At 46.0% G+C, this 19,474-nt stretch overlaps 2 protein-coding genes across 2 annotated transcripts in view; one reads left to right on the forward strand and one right to left on the reverse strand.

Moving 5' to 3' along the window:
- The window catches only part of LOC139926448 (cytochrome c oxidase subunit 7A2, mitochondrial-like), a 216,856-nt gene extending 214,566 nt beyond the window's left edge, over positions 1-2,290 (reverse strand). Inside the window, exon 1 of the mRNA XM_071918192.2 lies at positions 2,281-2,290. The gene's annotated coding sequence lies outside the window, so the exon portion shown is untranslated. The remainder of the gene's footprint in view (positions 1-2,280) is intronic.
- Positions 1-19,474, forward strand: part of myt1lb (myelin transcription factor 1-like, b) — a 51,854-nt gene that overhangs the window by 23,439 nt on the left and 8,941 nt on the right. Inside the window, exons 5-14 of the mRNA XM_071918188.2 lie at positions 282-450; positions 526-1,399; positions 4,858-4,992; positions 7,852-7,942; positions 9,360-9,467; positions 10,546-10,772; positions 11,733-12,025; positions 14,735-14,739; positions 16,276-16,504; positions 18,643-18,764. Coding sequence (XP_071774289.1) covers positions 282-450; positions 526-1,399; positions 4,858-4,992; positions 7,852-7,942; positions 9,360-9,467; positions 10,546-10,772; positions 11,733-12,025; positions 14,735-14,739; positions 16,276-16,504; positions 18,643-18,764 — 2,253 coding nt within the window. The remainder of the gene's footprint in view (positions 1-281; positions 451-525; positions 1,400-4,857; positions 4,993-7,851; positions 7,943-9,359; positions 9,468-10,545; positions 10,773-11,732; positions 12,026-14,734; positions 14,740-16,275; positions 16,505-18,642; positions 18,765-19,474) is intronic.

A 19,474-nucleotide genomic window follows, 5' to 3' on the forward strand; every position in this document is an offset into this window, starting at 1 on the left:
AAAGCATCTTTCTCTGGAACGATCCCAAACCACTATATTTAACTTCCTGTGCTGATTCACAATTCAGTACACAAGCTGCTGTTAAGACTCTCAAAGTAAATTATTAGGGGAAGCAAAGAGTTCTTTATCCAATTTGGATGGACCAAGCCCAGAAATCTGATTTAGCAGTAAAATAGAATGACGGAAATGAAATTACAAGACGTTTGTTCTTTTTTTCCAACAGAGGACGATCTGATGAGCAGTGGTGAGGGTGGCGAGGGCGATGGTGGCGGTGGCGGCAGCAATCCCAAATCTGGCCCGATGGCGGAGAAGGACGATAACAACAACGAAGAGTACGAGAACTATGACGAACTCGTGGCCAAGTCCCTGCTCAACCTGGGCAAGATCGCCGAAGATGCCGCCTACCGCGCCATGACAGAGTCTGAGATGAACAGCAACTCGTCCAACAGTGCCGAGGAGGAAGAGGAGGAGGAAGAAGAGGAAGAGGAGGAAGAAGAGGAGGAGGAAGACGAAGAGGAGGAGGAGGAGGAAGATGATGACGATGAGGAGGAGGAAGAGGAAGAGGGGGAGGGGGATGAAACACAGAAGGGTGATCTAAGTTTGGATGTGGATAGTGATGTGGTTAGAGAGACAGTGGACTCCCTCAAACTGTTGGCACAAGGCCATGGGGCGGTATTGTCCGACAACTTGGATGGACAGGACTATGAGGATGGTATGGCTGAGAATGGGGGGGGGAATGACTGTGTCCGCAATGGGGGAAATCCACATGGTGGTAATGGACAAATTAAGACCGCCAGCAACGGACAAATAGAAGACAGCGATGAGGAAGTGTGTCTGAGCAGTCTGGAGTGTCTACGGAACCAGTGCTTTGACCTGGCTCGGAAACTAAGTGAAACAAAGTCCGCCGACCGAACTGGACCTTCCCAGCAAAATCATTTTTCAGGTGGGGACGTCCATCAACTGTCCCACCATCCGGGCTACGAGGATCTCCACCAGAGCCAGGAGGAAAGGCGGACGCTTGATAGGAACTATTCAGACATGGTCAACCTCATGAAGCTGGAGGAGCAACTGAGTCCGCGCTCCAAGGCCTTCTCCAGTTGCGCGCAGGACGACCGATATCACAGCCACCACCGGGATTTTGACGAGGACACCACCTCGGTGACGTCGGACCGGTCAGAGGAGGTGTTTGACATGACGAAGGGAAACCTGTCCCTGTTGGAGAAAGCCATTGCACTGGAGTCGGAACGCGCAAAGGCCATGCGGGACAAAATGGCAGCCGAGGCTGCCAGGAGAGATGGGGTGAGGTACAGCCATGACGACCATGGCCCGCGGCACGGCTACGGTGTTGAGCGTAAAGCCCGGCTACCCGATGGTATGAAGAAGCCCTTCTACCATAAAGGTGGGTGGTTCTTTTAAATCCAGGTAGGCTCAGATGTACGTTAAGCTTACTGGAAGCTCATGCTGTACACTTTAGAAGACATTATACGTAAATACGCATTAGGGACTATACCTACACAACAGCAGACATGTTTACCTCATTTAACTAGCTCAGGTAAAATGTTTGTCTGCCAGTGTTTGGCTCTGTATCTCTATCCTGTATTGGAGACTAGACAGCCCACGTGCATTCTGGGAACCTCACTATAACCCCAGGACAAGCTTTTTCAGCCAATTTGGAAATTCGCATCTCGGTAGCAGCGGGAGCGGCAGCAGCAGCTTATGTTGTTAAAATAGGCCAGCATGGAAACATCAGAGGGTAGGCTTGTCAGGCATAAGTAATGGCAATCTGCACGGCCTGTTAGGACCGCAAATCTCATCCCTGCGATGCAGCTCGGGGTAAAGCTGCCTATTTTTAAACCTGCACAAGCACTTGGGAAGGGAATCTACAAAATAGAGAGGCCTGCTGCCTTTGGAAAGGATCCATTCTGTAGGGAACAAGGTAGACTTTTAGGTTTGTTTATTATCGTTATGCTCTTGCATTTAGCTATTGATACTAGCTATTGATATCTTAGAAACACAAAAGCTCATATACTGTAGACTATGCCTGTTTATAATCATATAGTGCAAAGATAGCAGTATTACTTGGCAATTATTAGGCTATACAATGTATGGTATTTGCTGGGTGTCCACTTCTAGGCCACTGAGGCATATACAGTAGATTTGCAGCCAGAGAGACATTGCAGTGGCATTTACAATGGCCCGTTTACAGGCTGCCTTGTTTAACTCCTGATTATTCCTCTCATCATATCCATTACTGGAACAATACTCTATTCGTGGTAAAATAGGTTAAAGCATTTCATGGGCTCCCACAAGAAAGATATCAGATGAGAGCAACAAATATGAGCATCCTAATTCACAGCAGGTTGATATTGCACCTTAAATGCCACACAACTCACAGCAGGTACATATTGCAACCTAAATGCCACACAAATGTTAATTTCAAGAGCACTCCATGGCCTCTGTGTCTGGCTAATGTTGGAATAATGAGAGGACACGAGACAGTTGCGTCACGATAACATCTTTCCCTGGGCAAGATAGTGGCAGACACTCGTTGACCAGGGTTCCTGTGTGTGATTTATAAAACAGAGCATGGAGAGGGGGGAGGGGGGGTTTCAGGGGAGAGGCCAGCTCCCTAAGAGAAGCATGAGGCTGAGATGGAAATTGAACAGTATCAGAATGACCGATAACGAACGACAGGCCCACTGACTGCACATTAATTATCCAGAGATGGTATGGTAATGGGGGCCATTTGCTATGCAAAGCGCAGACCGTCCCCAGCCACAATCAATATCCTCTGCTTTCTAATATGCCTTCCACTTGGCTGCCTCCACTCTCTGCCATGGGACTGTGGCGGGCAGAATGTGCAGGCATCATGTATGTGTATTCGTGCATGCATGCGTGTGGAAATGGAGAATTATTTCCAACACACAGTTCAAACGGTAGCAGTGTGCCCCAAAAGCAGCCACTATTTAAAGCCACATTCTACATCTAGACCTAGTTCTTTGCCAACATGAAAATATTTCCCCGCATTTATTGCATTGGTGCCAGACAGAAGAGCCAGACATGACATAGCCATATTGTACCAATCTCATATGCCCTAACATGACATAGATAGATGAAGGCCACAGAGGATAATGAGGTGCTTTTTTTTCTGGTGAATGATGTCCTACTACTCTAGACATGAGATTTCATTTGGTGACTCACTTGTAAATGTATGAGTAGGTGTGCTCTGTGCCATCTCTCACGTTTGTCCTTTTTCAGCCCTCCTTCCCCTTCCCTTGGTTATTCTTCTCTTTCCTCCTACTCCTCAACCCCTGGGTTTATTTTGGTTCATCAGTAAGTGCCTGAGGTAGAGGTACTAAGTTACAGAGGCCCGTAAAACTTTAATTAGTGGTCTGTCTTTCTGTGGCACGGGATAAAAAGCCCCCTCCACTCTCCCAATACTAGCTCCCTGATAAGGATTGCTGTCACTCAAATGCCTCCAAATCGGTTGTACAATCTGATACATCACTCACATCCTGTAGCTCTCAACTATGATAGATATTATATGCTATTGCCTTCTGCAATTTTCCCAATTTTCACGTAAAAGGGATACGCTGCAAAATCCAGTTGCTGTATCATTCTAGAAGAGCAATTGCATGTTGACTGTAAGAAGAATCCTTGACCTTGTTTCTGAGTCAAAGTGATTTGAAGGTGGATGGTTGCATTTGAGAAACAATGCCAGTTGGCACGGGTTGGCATCATTGCTTTTTGGTGGTAACCATATCTGATCAGGGTTTTGAGGAAATAGGAGAACCAAGTTTTGGGAAGGGAAAGACAATCTCATCCGGTGTGTGTGTGCGTGTGTGTGTGTGTGTGTGTGTGTGTGTGTGTGTGTGTGTGTGCGCGTGCGCGTGTGCACATGTGTGTGTGTGTATATGTGTGTGCACAGGTATGTGTGTGTCTGTGTATGGGTGCATGCATATAGTGCACATGTGCTGCTTGGAGTAAGTGCTTCAGTGCCATAGCCAATAATACAAATTGTCTTGTGTAGGAAATGTATCAGTTTTTTGTATCAAAGAGCAGTGTGATTAAATTCTTAATTGAATCTAAACTGGAAAACTGAACACATTTTGTTGAGGGTCACTGGCACAAGAGGTGTAATATTTTACAAATCATCACAATTTTTTTTATTACAATAAACAATCTTGCTGATCAAAAGATTTGTCAGCAAGCAAATCAATGCATCTTTGTCCTTTGACTCATCATTTTTGTCAGTCTTCCCATTATTCCTTCAAATAAACATAGTAATGCAAATTGGCTTGTGCATTTTCAAAAAGCCACTTCAAAGTCAAGTGTTCTTGGTTACAATAGTCACTGAAAAAGTCCAGGAAATCCTGGAGGGACTGATGTGCGAAATCTGAAAAGAAAAGAGTACTTATCTTGTGTTCTGTAACATCTGCTCCTCCCTTAGCTTGTGCAGCTGTGCCTTGCTCTCAACATGGTTTTAAATAGCCTATACTGGTGTGAAATATTTTCTCTTACTATAGTAAAACCCTATCTCATCAATGGCACTATATTTTTTTCAGAAACTCCCTTGCAACTCACTGACATCTGTGAGATACCACTTTGAGTCGCACGTTCTTGCTCTGACGTTATGTGGTTGTCATAGTAACCATATACAATGTACAATCAGCATCGGCATCTTTCTTCAGGGTCATGGAGCTTTGTGTTGGACCCAATGCATGTTGTACTCAATGCGGCAATCCAGTGTTTGAATCTGTCTTTGTGTGTGTGAATGACGCCTCGATGTGTGAGTTCATGTGGCTGTCTGGCTGTGTTTGCGTGTGCGGTCGTATTGATATATCTTTCTGCACACAGATTCTTCACGCGCAGACAAGAAGGAAAGCCGGTGTCCGACACCGGGCTGCGACGGCACGGGCCACGTGACAGGCTTGTACCCCCACCATCGGAGCCTGTCCGGGTGTCCGCACAAAGACAGGGTGCCACCAGAAAGTAAGCATTGCGGTCACGCACCAGCCAAGCACCTGTTTAGCTTATTTACCCGACCTGTGGCTTTCATATCCTTTGATGTGGAGGAATCCTGCATGTTTCCCGTGATCGTTGCTGTGTCTGGATACGGCTCGTTATGTGTGCGGCGCGCTTGCTGTTGTGGTTGGAGTACAGTGCGAGGTCAGCGGGGCTGCAGCTGCACTCCTGTAGTGACCTTTTGCATGGGGCCACGGTTTTGCTTGCTGATTGCCTGCCTAGTGTGCCGTGGTGATGAGGCGGGAAATGAGGCCTTGTTGATGTGCAAATGGCGGCAATGTGGTGATTGGTGGGATTGTCAAGAGCCGTCAATCAGTGATTTACTTGACTGCATGCGACTCACTCTTCCATTGGATTGACTGACAGTGATTGAGGGCGCATGATAATCCCACCCACCGTTGTTGGTTTTATTATTGTAGAGGATATATTGGCTGCATGCTTCTTTATGGCATGGTTTATACAATGCCTGTATATCGGATGAGAAAAGGTTAAATGTCACAGTTTTCTATCTCAGTAAAGAGTTTGCCTAGCATTTTTAATGTTAATAGAGTCTTAAGATTTAATTTTTCACAAAGCTCGCAAATGCTCACAGACCTTGATAACATTGAGCCTGCTTCGGTCAGCCATGCCATAAACCCTATTCATTTATTTGTATTCTTTGCTCAATTAAATTCTGTTGAATAGAAGGGCAGTATCATATCTCTAAGCCACGGATCAACTGAAGTGGCAATAAACATTAGCCTTGAATGAAGAGTGAATTTTCCCTTTAGAGATTTCACCCCAGCTATTTAGTCTCATTCACCTTGTGCAAACTTGTCAATAAAAGCCCCTTTACACGTTTCATTACCCGCAGCATGAAAATCAAGTTATGATCTGCCATGACCCAGACTGCAATCAAAATAAAAGAGGGTTTCAATAATGGCAAAGAAATTAGTTAGCATAAAAGCTGGGCTTGTAAAGACCAGCAGTGTCTGGTCTTTACCTCTTGTTCTGTGGGGCGCCATGCACACAGTGGTCCCTAATCCGAGGTGTGCTCATCTCCCAGAAATTTGGACTGGTTCAGAGTGGTTGACCTTGACCGGGATCAAGCCCCAAAATGGATTTTGGGATAGGCTTGAATTGATTGTCACTGGAGATTTAGGAATGTGATGTCGGTGTTCCTTCTCCTGTTCCTCACTTGTGTTGATCGGGCTGACTTTTGGGGGAAATGATATCATTAATACTGTACAGGACGTTTTGGATCACAAAAAGTTCTCTCCCCGGTCTTTGTGGCACAGCCATCTTCAGTCCTCCACACACACACATGGACACACATACACACACGCACACACACACACCAGGCCCCTCTTCCCATATCACAGTCTTGATGCTGTTGAAAGGTGACCTGCTTTGGTTGGCATGAGGTATCAATAGATCTCTGCTTAAAAATGCATTATCGGCCATGGGGCGGCCAGCCACCAGGTTTCTCCTGTCAATATGTGGTCAATAGTCCCATGCAGACAGACTCCTCGCTTCACCACTTTAAAGGTAAAGAGGCGTATATGTCACACATCTGACTGCCTGCAGGGCAGACTCAGCAATGGGAAAATCTCTCTCGCCTATTAACACATTTGCCGTACTGAGTGGACAATGTATTATTAATGCAATGGCTTCATTTAATTTGGAAATCACACAGTGCGCCAAGACTGTTCCTAGGGAAATGTGAAAAATGACGATTAAATTATATCTCAAATTCATTAATTCCCTTTCGTGTTTGCTCATTGTAGCTCTTTTCTGTAGAATATCAAATATTTAATCGCCTCACATGGGGATCTTTGTTTTTGTCCTTAAAGTGATTTACCTTCGCACAGGAATACAATATATACTGTAACACTCTGCAGAAGCATTTGGAACCGCATCGCCTCCTGTCTGTTTCTTCTTTCTATTATTCTTTTTCTCGCCATCCGTATAGCTATATACTGTATGTGCCCAGCGGATCTGGCTCAACCCTGCAATTTCCAGCTATTCTAGTTGTCTCTTTCCGGAGGGCAGGGCAAAACTGGGGTATACATAATGCATTGGCTCCTGGCATGTTGAGGTGGCGGGCCTTGTCCAATTACCTGCACTGAACACTAATTAGTATGTCAGGGAGGGAGGATGACGAGGGGTTAAAGTTTAAGGGGGTGATAATGATGAAGCTGATGCCGATGGGTTTTGGCCCCGCACACCACCGGTGTCGAGACGACCCTTCCCTGCGCCCCTGCCTGCGGTACTCCGACGGGTCCTCTCCGACGTCCATAGATCATTAATCTAATTGGCTGCTTGCCGTAGGGATCCGAGACAGTTATGGACTGTTTTAATGGTAAATGGTATTGAAGACTGCACTCTCTACCCTAACAACGTGTGGATGATAACAAAGCGCACTCTATCAAGGAGCTGTATTCCATCTGTCTGGTTTTTCCATTGATTTCAGGGCTTGTGTTTTGCATGATTGCTAGCTGTTGGCTGCTCCGTTCTCTGCATGCCCAAAACTTCCTCCCATTTCTGTCGCTTGCTGGTTTTGTCCTGTTAGACTTAAATGACTTCTTTTTATTCATGACTGTCCCTATTCCATGAATACTAATTTGAAAGGGCTGGATAAGTGGAAGCAATATGGTGGGAAACCTTGCCTGCCCTTTCAGACTAGTGTTCATTAAAATGAAGGAGAGGTCATTTGGGTTCACATGGGCTCATTTCTTAATGATGTTTATAATGCCAAGCTGCTCACACACTAATAGAACTCATGCGTGATTGTGAGGGGCTCCTAACCTTCCCTGTCTTTCACTCCTATCTCCTGTCTGTATGAAGTTCTGGCTATGTATGAGAATGTTCTTAAGTGTCCTACGCCTGGCTGCACGGGACGCGGCCACGTCAATAGCAACAGAAACTCCCACAGAAGGTAAGTGACAGTCTGGCCATCAGAAAAAGGCACTGTCCATGTTGCATCCTCTTTTCTTCAGTTTAGGACTTTGTTTGGCCATCATTTTATGAGGTGTCATCTTTTAAATATTTTTTTTCCATCCACAACGAATGTTCCTGATTCTATTTTTTTCATTTCATCTCTTCGTTTATGTATTCTTAAACCACACGGGTGTCATTCTTTGTGTCTCAATAAGTACAGTCTTTCTTATAATGTTGGCCTGGATGAGAAATGTCAAGTAGCTCGGCTGCTTCACAATGCCACAGTTTTAAGTGAGGTCTCCGATTAGGATGCAGCAATTCACACCTCCCGCAGCATAAATCATTTATCAGCTCGTGGCGAAAAATGGCATCTATCAGGTGCAGGTTTGGAGGGGGGAACTGGAAATAGCTGCGCGCTCCTGCCAGTGCTGTCAGACAGGGCGAGGTGACAGTGAAAGAGGAGTGTCACCCACAGCAGATGCTCGGGGAGTCGGGGCATAGCGGCAGCCATTAGCACCTTTCTGCCACTCAGCCAGGGTGACAGGAGAGGTGCAGACCTGGGAGGACGAGAGCGCTTCCCCCGCTGTGCTCGGTGACACGGCGGCAGCACAAGATCGGCACGCACACGGACACGCACAATAAACTTTTCACTTTTACTAGCGAGAGCCGATATAAACCTCCATAGCGCTCCACTCGCGCTTCCAAACCCGCAGGCCGCTACACACTCTTATCCCCGCACGAGCATGCACACATTTCATGCACATCTGATGACAGGTGCTCATGAACACAACTCTGTACTGGCTTCAGGCCATTGTCAAAGATAATTTTTTCACCCAGGCCCGACACACTACAGTTGACAGAATGGATGGAGAATAATAGGGGTTAAGGATAACAGCATGAACTTTTGTCACATTTGGTCAGTTAGTTGCCAGGAAGAAGTTTTGCAGTACTAAATTCTTTTCTAACACAGACCCGTTTCCAACCCAGTGTGTGTATGAGTGCGTCGGCATGTGTGTGAAGGAAGCAGGATGCTGGGGAATGTAAATACGCACATTCGTCCGTATGGGAGTATCTATTCTGAGAATTCTTTTAAGCCGCTCAACCAGAAATATGCAAGCTGTTGCCAACGGTGTTGTTATTCAAAGTGTTATATGAAAATTAATGATTTTACATTTTAACCAGCGACTTGCTAAACCACAGACAGGTAGACTTTCTCAAACAGGCAAATCTCGGGATTGATTGGCTGACAGACAGATGTGCAATAGCTGCAGTTCAGCCAGGCAGACTGGGCTGACAAGCGCTCTAACAAGCCAACCGTTTTACAGAATGTGCATTCAGTGTAACGTGTTGACTTATCAAAAACGTGTCTCGGATCCACGTGCGACCACACCACTCAAGTCGCTCTGTCATTTCAGTCTGTCAGGGTGTCCCATCGCCGCCGCCGAGAAGCTGGCCAAAGCCCAGGAGAAGCACCAGAGCTGCGACGGCCCCAAGTCTAACCAGGCCTCCGACCGGGTCTTAAGGTAGTATTCACTCTTCACTCTCATCCGCACCCCGTATTATAACATTCTCCTCAGCTAAAACCATGTTATGGAAAGCATGTGACACAGACACGTGTCGTGTAGTTCCCCAACCTTTGTCGGCTTATCGTATCCATCTGTTGTCTACAGTCACAAGAACTTGTAAGATGTAAGATGGGGGTTTAATTGGTCACCGGCTGAAAGGGAATGCAAAGGTGTATTTTGTGCTGAGGGCCTGAATCTAACACAGAAGCTGTTGCTGTCTTGCATTGAGCCCGCTGTTTGTTAACCGCACTTTACAGGTAGAGCAGTGTTATCAAGTAATGTTGGAATGATGGGTTTTGCTCGTTTTTTTCCCTGCATTTTGTAGACGACGAGATTTTAAGGCTCCTCTGTTTGTTTTATGCTTATGTTCTCTTGTCTCCTGAGAATACTTTCAAGAGACTGCATGTTCGTTTCTGTGTTTACTTATGAAGGCAAAATGCTTTATTGGATTTTAACAAAATTGGCCTCATTTATCATAGTGAAGGCATAGCTGTTTGAATGAGGGTTTCTTTGATACTCATGAAAATGCTATGATGAAAAGTCATAAGCAATTGTGGATTTTATATTTATATCTAACTGAGCATCAACAGCGCAGGATCTTACATTTCATTTCTTACTGGTCTTAGATTGAGACTATAAAAGCATATCAAATGATAAAAGCATATCAAAAGTATGTAAGCGTAATAAAGGAAATGCGGAAATTCAATTTTGCCTGTTTTTATTGACTAGGCGTGAAAAACATTTTTACCAGGGTTATGCTCTCTAAAATAACAAGAGCAAAACATCTATGCTATTGCACACAAATGGGAAGCCCTGCACCCCAAAACACCCCAAACTCAACCTCAACCCTCCAACATCATTCTCCATACTCTCACCGAAGAACCCTGGACTCTTTTATTTGATGTTGCCACATACCTGTCTGCCTCTTCCCTTGCATCCACCCATTTTTTAGCCAAACCCCACATTCCCTATCCTTCCCCTGGGCAATGTTGAGTGCCTCGGTCCAACCTCCACCCCCTCGTCATTTATTTTCCAGGCCTATGTGCTTTGTCAAACAACTGGAGTATCCACAGTATGGTTACAAGAACAATATTTCCACCAGCACACCACGCTCCAACCTGGCCAAGGAGCTGGAGAAGTACTCCAAGACCAGCTTCGACTACAGCGCCTTCGACGGTAGCAACAACCACCAAGTGTACGGGAAACGGGCCATCGCACCGAAAGTCCACGGGCAGCGGGACACCTCCCCCAAAGGATATGACGGTACTGAACTGGTTTTCATTTTACAGTAAGATAAAAAATCATAATCATTCAATACACGTAACATACACACATTCATTTTAGCCACCTTTCCTTACACCATTTTCCACATTTTCCATCCCCACTCTCATTTTACACATCACAAGACAAACACATCTCTTTTTTTCATTTGCTCCCATGATTGAAGTTGGTGTGTTAATTGTTATTGAAGGGTGGGTACACGCTTTTTGTACACACAAGATTTTGAGAAGATTTAGTAAAAAAAAATATTCTCATAGCTCAAAAATAGCTCATATTCCCTTATGTGCGACTTTTTTTTTATCATGCATGATCATTCTAGGGTCACAGGAATAGTTTGTTTGCTTTTCCACTGTTCCACTTATTGTCACTCTGGATGAGAGCGTCAACTAAAATGAAAAATTTAGACACAAATGTGTCAAATGTAAAACTCAGCCTGAAAATCCTCCTGTTTTTTCTCAGAAGCTTTTCTTTAATGTCAAACAAGTCCAGAAAAATGTGGATGGAATAGCAGCTTTGTGCTAAATTAGTTAGTCTTTCAGAAATCTTGCAATGTCCATTTAACCCTAAATTAAGATTGGCCTTTACCCTCACCTCCTTCATAGATTTTTTTGTGTGTGATTAGGTTTCTATATCTTTCTAAATTCTTGTAATCCATACAAAAACATTTCATCAGGGATGTAGTGGAGGGTAAACCCACCTAAACTCTGTTTACCCAGCTTTCTATTTGTGGAATAGGGTTTCTGCACCTTTTTATAAATCGTTATGAAGTAAATTCATAAAATACATCACAGTAAGTACTATCCAACTGACATTACCCACCTTTTTATTTACCACTACATCACTGCACTGCATATGATAATGATCTCAATGAATTGTACGGTCGTTTTCGAGCGAAGAGCAATCCAAAATTAAAGCATCGCGACTCTCTAATGCATCCCGCAGCCAAACGTTACTGCAAGAACTCCAGCTCAGCCAGCAGCACCACCAGCACCTACGCTCCCAGCAGCAGCAACAGCAGCCTGAGCTGCGGAGGCGGAGGAGGGGGAGCGGGAGGAGGCGGAGGAGGAGGAGGCGGGGGCAGCAGCGCCAGCAGCACCTGCAGCAAGAGCAGCTTCGACTACACCCACGACATGGAGGCCGCGCACATGGCGGCCACGGCCATCCTCAACCTGTCCACGCGCTGCCGGGAGATGCCCCACGGCCTGGGGGGGAAGCCCCAGGACCTCTGCTCACAGGTAGGACCCTCTCTCGACAAGGGGCGTCAGCTGCACTGCAAAAAACACCCATCTTAACGAGTCATGTAGTCTCATATTCAACCTTCCAATCTTATTTTTCTTAAAACAAGAGAAAAATTCTGCCAATGAGGTGAGATAACTCCACTTGTTTCCAATGCAGCTTCACTTGTTTCAGGAATTTTCTAGAAATGAGTGTCAGTATCTTGAAACAAGTCAGAAAAAGGCAGATCACTGCACTACTATCAAGAAAGTGACACTCTACAAAATTCTGGAAACAAGCTGATTGGCATTGGAAACAAGCGAAATTATCTAATCCCATTGGCCGATTTTTTCACTTATTTTAAGAAAGTTAAAATTTTAGGACTTAATAATAGACTAAATAACTTTTTTTGCAGTGTAAATGGCTAAAATATAAAATGAAATCATCGGATTGGGAGTTGGGAATGTAGGTGTAAACCAAAGTGGCTGGGTCCTGTCTACTAATTTGGTCGTTTTCTCCTGGGTTGTTTTTACCATACTGTTAAATTAAAGTTCTTTTTATTGTCTGTGTGTCTGGTTTGGGGGAGATTATTAATGTACTGGTTAGCTGAGAGCAGGGAGGAACCTCCAAAAATCCCCTGATCTGACACTGTGCTGCCTCACATGACCTGGTATCCACTGCACCTTTATAAAACACTACAGCCACACACAAAAAAGAATCCACTGACAGATTATCTCCGTGCTTCCTTCATTATACTAATGCTGGCAGTGAAGACTGACAATGATAGCGATTTCTCAGCTGCGCACACCGCACACACACACGCGCGCACACATTCCATTAAAGATCCAGGGCTGCGTCTTACACTCAGGGCTCAGCGGGGCGGTTTTTTATTTTCCGTCGGGGGATCAGATAGGAGCAGGACGAAGCGCCGTTTGACACGGCGTGAGCCCAATGTGTCATTTCAGAGGAGATAAGGTGACGGTGTTCCTGTATTATCTGTGCCGAGATGCTGAGCTGGAAAATGGGGGCCAGAGAGAGAGAGAGAGAGCGCGCAGCGGAGAGCTAATGCTGGCTTAATGCTAATGTTGACAGCGCAGACTGCCAGAGAATGAGAGAGAGAGTGGGGCGGAATTGAAAATAAAGAGAGAGAGAGAGACCAAAGAAAGGCTGTTTTGGTGGCGGGTTTCCGAATGTCACGGCGTGGCGGGAGAGGCGAGGAGCAAACACAGGGAAGGAGGGGAGCAATGAGGAAAGAGAGAGGAGAGGAGAGAGAGTAGAGAGGAAAAAGAGCTGAGAGGAACCGACTTCCGAAGAAAGGTGGAACAAAACAAACTTGGCGGGAACAAACGCCCGGAGCAGTCAGGACTTCCTTTGCCACCTGTCTTCCCCCCGCAGTCCTCCCTCTATTTCATTGTCTGTCCTCCTGCTCCGGGGAGAGACGGGCAGGATGCTCTCAGGGCAGGATGGGAAGACGGGAGACTTCAGAGGAGTTTTTTTCTTCTTCTTTCATCTCAACACCTCACCTCATGGCACACGCTGTTCCTTCGACATCTGAATGAAACTTCACACGCTCGCATCCATTCTGGCCTTCTCCTTCTCAGTCTGTCTCTCTGTCGTTGACCGAACGACTCAAAGACGCTGTCCCCGTTTCATTTCTTCTTAAAACTTTTTTAATGTAATGCGCCAGATGAGGCTCGCTAGATCGCTAGAGCAAGGGGGGAAAAACGGAGGCATCAGATGAGGAATAGACGAGGGAGAAAGTGGCAAATAGTGGGAGAGAAAGAAAAGACAGAGTGAGACGGGAGAGAGAGAAAACCAGAGAGACAGAGAGGGAGAGGAAATGAGGCTGGTTTTATTTTAAGAGCTGGAAGAGGTGGGCAGAAGTAATGTGGGAGGAATTAGCCACTGACCTCTCACGCTCCGGCCTCGTCCTCACAGCGTCGCCATGGCGACAGGGGGGTCAGGGGTTACGGCGGGGTCAGAGGAGGGATGGGTGGTCTCTAATGAATGAGGCGGGGCGTATCCTCCTCCGTCGTCCTCGTTAATTCGATATGAAGGGGTTGGGTCGCGTTAATTGGACGCCGGCGTACAATACAACGGCTGACAAGGAGAGGGCCGTCCGCTGAGCATATTTACAAGGACAAGTCATGTCAACACGCGCCTGGGAATTTACTCCAACTTGTCTTTCATTTTACACATACATGCTCCTCCAATGTTTCTATTCCATGCTCGATCCTTCGCTCCCTCTCCTCTCTCTCTGTCTCTCTCTCTTTTGTGTCTCTCCTTCCAAGCTTCTAGCCGAGCCTTAAAGAGAGCCATTAGTGGAGGGTGGATCAGGCAGCTTAGGCTAAAAGAGAGGGAAGCTTTTGTGTGTGTGTGTGTGTGTGCATGACTCTGATCAGATCCTAACCCATCACTAGTTTTACACAACAATGTCCTCTCTTTGTATCAGAAACATTCCACCATACCAAGTTATCTTGTATACGTCTTAAGCTGCAGAAGATGCTTACGTCATTTAATGATCCAATACACGTTTTGAGACAGGTGCCATTGTAATTGCTTACTTTGTGTTGTGCCTCTTCACAACCTTGCAATGAATAGTCTCTGCACTTACCACCCTTTTATCTCTGTTATCGTGTTACACGAGTCACAACTTTTTTTTTTTTGTATTTCCATGCTTCCTTTATTCACAGTGAGATATTTCCCTTTACAGACTTCTGACCCAGCAGCAAAAGTTGATTTTTTTTCTGTCCTTCTTTCTGCTATTTTTCCATTCTTTGGTCCAGCCGCGGTGCTGGCAACATCCATCCCCAGTCCCGAATCTATCACCCCACGCGTTTGAGTCAATGTGCGTCACAGAGATTTTGGCTTCAGACGCTGGGAGAATCCACCCCTAGGGACACTGTCGGATGGAATCAGCATTAGAGCGGGCTTTCCTTCTCATGAAAGGGAGCAAAGGGAGCGGAGAGGATGAGGAGGAGAGGGGAGATGAGAGGAGAGAGTCAGAGAGAGGGATATTAATGAGAGCAAGGACAGGGTGGCAAATACTCACAAACACAAAAACAAATGCGCAAGTCGTACACACACGCTTCCAAAAAAACATAATCCTGGAGGGAGTGGGACTCTTTTGGTACATTTGTGCCAGATGTAGATTAAAGCAAACTTGTGCGTGCATACACACACACACACTTGCACACACGCACACACACACTCACATACATACACTAGGGAGGTAAAGTGAATGCTGTTCTGAGTAGTCAGTCTTCTTAGATGTGGCCCACTTTGTGCCAGAACACAGTATAGTTCTGCCTCTATTTTTGGGTTAGCAGCAGTCTAGTTCCAGCCACTGCTCATCACTGCTCTCAACCCCACCCCTAACCCTCACCCCTAGCCCCCCTGTGATGTCCACTCACATCAGGCTCACACTCACACACACACACACACACACACACAAACACACACGTACACATCGCCTGGCCCAAGCTACCATAAAGCTACCATCATCCAAACACAGTAATGTGAATGCCTGCATAATGACACAAGCACACACATGCACTCTCCCACTCACTCACACCCACACCCACACACACACCCACACACACACACACCCTTCTGACTGCACAGAACACAGTGCAGACCATAGTGGCACGGAAGGAAAGAGAGAGACCGAGAGAGAAAGAGAAAAGGAGGGGTTCACAGAGGGATGCACTCGTCCTTGAGCACTGATGACCTCTTCTCCTTTTGACCCTCTTTATTTATGAATGTAACACTACATTGTTACTGTACACTGCGAGTATCCAATGTTTCATCCTAGACAGACTTGGGCAAAAAATAAATTGGACTATTGTTTCAGATATTTGAACTGGAGGCGTGCTTGATCCATCTTTCCAGACATCTGAAAAAAGCTCAAAAGTGGACACATCACTGGCAAGAACAGAAAATTCAAGCACTTTTCATGTACCTTTTTAGCATTCCGAATGTATTCAGCTCCTGTTTTGCCCAGCTCTGATCCTAGAATATGAATATGTTTGACTGCTATTTAATCAGAAACTCTCTCTCTCTTTTATCCCTTTCTCTCCATCCTTACCTCCTTATGTTCTGTGCATCCTTTTACCCTTCCCCATAATCATGCACACGCACTCGAAAACACGCACAACTTCCACACCCACGCACTCATCTCCTGCACGCATACTGACACGCCCTAACCCCCACGCATCCTCACACACACACACACAAAATCCACCAACGCATGCACAAACACTTTCCAGAGTCCCAACCTAGACGTTGATGAGAACGGTACGTTGGACCTGAGTATGAGCAAGCGTCTGGGCAGCGGCGGCGGAGGGGGCTCGGTGCTCACCCCGCTAGAGCCCATGTCCCCCCAGAGGCAGGCCGCCCTGCTGGGCTCCCGCTGCTACGGCATGGGGGACGCCGCCGACTGCTGGGACCTGCCAGTAGACTACACCAAGATCAAACGCATAGACGAGGAGGAGAAAGAGGTAAAAGGGTAGGGGCCCGAGGCCATGGTTACACGGGCAACGCTTGGAGGCAATGTAGATAGGGAACTCTGCTTGACCAAAACCGTCCAATTTGTTTCAAAAATACTATGTATCCATTTTTGGGGGGGGGGGGAAATCATCATTCAGTACCTCTAAAATATAGAGGAACCAGCCTTTAAAGGTTTTGTCAACTAAAGATTAAACTAAAGGTTACCTGTTATCCTTAAAAAATGATGTATGAGTATGTGTTACTTTTTTGAAAGCATAGATATCTAATTCTATCATCATGCTTTTGTTATGCCTTATAGATCCACTATGTTATACACATTGAATTTTTCCAATCAGCCAATGCCTATCCCTGCTTAAAGCATATTGTCTATCTACTTTGCCTCAAAATGTTCCCCGTGTATCATCACATTTAAGATGGTCTCGATGACAATAGTTGGGGTCAAGATAGAAATAATGCTGGTGATGATGGGTGAAGAAAAAGAAGATGAAGTGAAAGGGAGATTTCAAACTAATACGTGGCGATATGGGTGGTTTTCTGATCTTGGTGGTTGGGATGTTGACAATAATGATGAAGGCAGTGGTATGTGATAGTTAGTTGAAATCTAACTGATATACCATACACTTGGCATGCTATATCTACATTGTCTGTTCCATGTGCCCCAACTCACATCATCCCCCTCCAAGCGATTGATTCAACATTCCGTCTTCGAGTCAAACATTTGCATTGCCGTCTGATTGTCTTCTAGGTTACTTACTTCCCTGTCTGACTCACCGATATATTTGGAATCATTAGAAAGTCATATTAGGGTTTTTTGAGGGAAAACTAATGAATCTGCATGTTAATTGATGTCAGCATTGCCATGCACAGAGGTATCTGGCACTGTTTTGGATCATGCTCCCCGCATGCTGGCTTTCTGTTTTTACATTTCGCTCTTCTCCAAAATGAATTATGCAAAGTAGCACCTTGGGAGGGAATCGGAATAGCTCATCTCATCAAAGAACTGCTGGAAATCAATGCACCACTGCTGGGTGCGCCTGCGTGCACAGGCTCGTGCATGCGCGTGTGCATCTGTTTGTGTGTGTGTGTGTGTGTGTGTGTGAGAGAGCATGTGCATATTTATGTGGGAGCATACGTGTGTGTGTGCGTGTGTATGTGTGTGCGCATGCTTCTTTGGGAGGGTGTGTGTGTATGCATGTATATGTGAGTATATATACCGTGCATTCCATCCCTAGCCTACTTTCTGCTCTGCGTCTGTGTATGTATGCATGTGTCGTTCTCCCCTTCTGTCTGCCTCTCAGCCTGCGCTCCCTATAATTGGAGAACCTCGCTGGCTGACCCAGCACCGTGCTCTCCAAGACAGCTTGAATGCTGGATAATTTGGGCTGTATCTGGACCTGTCTCTTTATGGGCATTACTGTACATACGCTGGGAGAATGGAAGAAAGGAAAGAGGATTTGCATCAACAGCCCTCGTGCCCTGGCTGCTTGCACTGCAGACAAAGCACAGCCCCACATACACAGCAGCCACACGCGGGCTGAGGCTACACCGCAGTGCCATCTAGTGACCGGCTTTAGCATTGTAAGAGCGGGCCCCAGGCACCTCCCTGATTCAGACTGTGCTGTATTAGGGTTGAATTCTAGGGGGAGAGAGAGAGAGAGAGTGCCAACACACATGCAGTGAAGCACACACATAAGAATGCCCTATGAACAAACGCACACGCACACACACACTCTCATTGTTCACTTGGCACTGAGTCATTATTTCCTCTCTCCCAGGGATGCTATTCTCTCTAGCTCTCTTAGACTGACAGGTGAGCCTCAACAAAGTCACACAGGCTCAACCATTAGCATTCAAATTGACACGCCGCCATTGTGAGGTGTGTGTGTGTGTGTGTGTGAGAGAGAGGTAGAGAGAGAGAGAGAATGACCTGAGGCGTATAAGAAACTCTTCATAATGTTTCGGTGAATAAACTGCATTCTAACTCCCAGATGTCGTATGTGTGATGATGGAGTGAGAATTAAAAAAAAAGCCCTCTTCATCCTATTCTCTCTTCCTCCTTCCTCCCCTCCTTCCCTCCCTCCCTCTGTCCCCTCCTCTCCCCTCTGTCCTTCCCATCCTCCTCTCTCAGCCGGACGACCTGGACCCCTTCCACGACCTGCTGGAGGACCGCTCGTACTCCACCGACGTGAACATGCCCAGCCCCAAGCCCAAGTATGTCCAATGCAAGGAGAGCAAGAAGGACCTGATAACGTAAGACCAGCCCTCCCCTCCCCAACGTCCCGCTGTTCCTCCTCCTCTCCACCCATGCTTTCCTCCTCCCTCTCGCCCTCGTGTTATTTTTAATTCCTTCTTTCGTTCACACCTTCCCCCTCGCTCCAGACTCACCTCAGAGAAACCCTCCCATTGCTCCCTCTCCCTCTCTCCCTCTCTCCCTCTCCTTCTGCGCTATTGGCAGTGGCTTGCTACATCATTTTTTTTCAGCAGCTTTATCCATTTATCCACACTAATCTCGGAGCCAGCCATGGTAGCTTTTATTGACAGCTTCATTGTGGTTTCCCTATTTTGATGCTTTATCTTAATATGACGCAACACTAGCTCTCGATATCATACCATATCAGCAGCTGATCTCCGGAACCAAGCGCACAACCAAAATATTAATCGCAGACAGTGAAGCTAAACTGGAAACAATGAAAATGAACATTACAACAACAACAAAAAAAACAGAAACAAACCCTTTTTTCTGTAATTTTCTCATTTTCTTCTCCTTCCTTTTGGGCTTATAATTCTATCTATTTTTCCGGTGGCAGATGTCCCACACCGGGGTGTGATGGAAGTGGTCACTTGACGAGCAATTTCGCCTCACATCGAAGGTGTGACTTCCTTTTCTCCTGGTGGATACTGAGTCTCTCTGATTTATTGTTTTCAGCTTACCTCGACCATGCTGTCAAAAACCTGTAGGC

This window comes from Centroberyx gerrardi, chromosome 17, assembly GCF_048128805.1.
Source record: "Centroberyx gerrardi isolate f3 chromosome 17, fCenGer3.hap1.cur.20231027, whole genome shotgun sequence".
Taxonomy (NCBI): Eukaryota; Metazoa; Chordata; class Actinopteri; order Beryciformes; family Berycidae; genus Centroberyx; species Centroberyx gerrardi.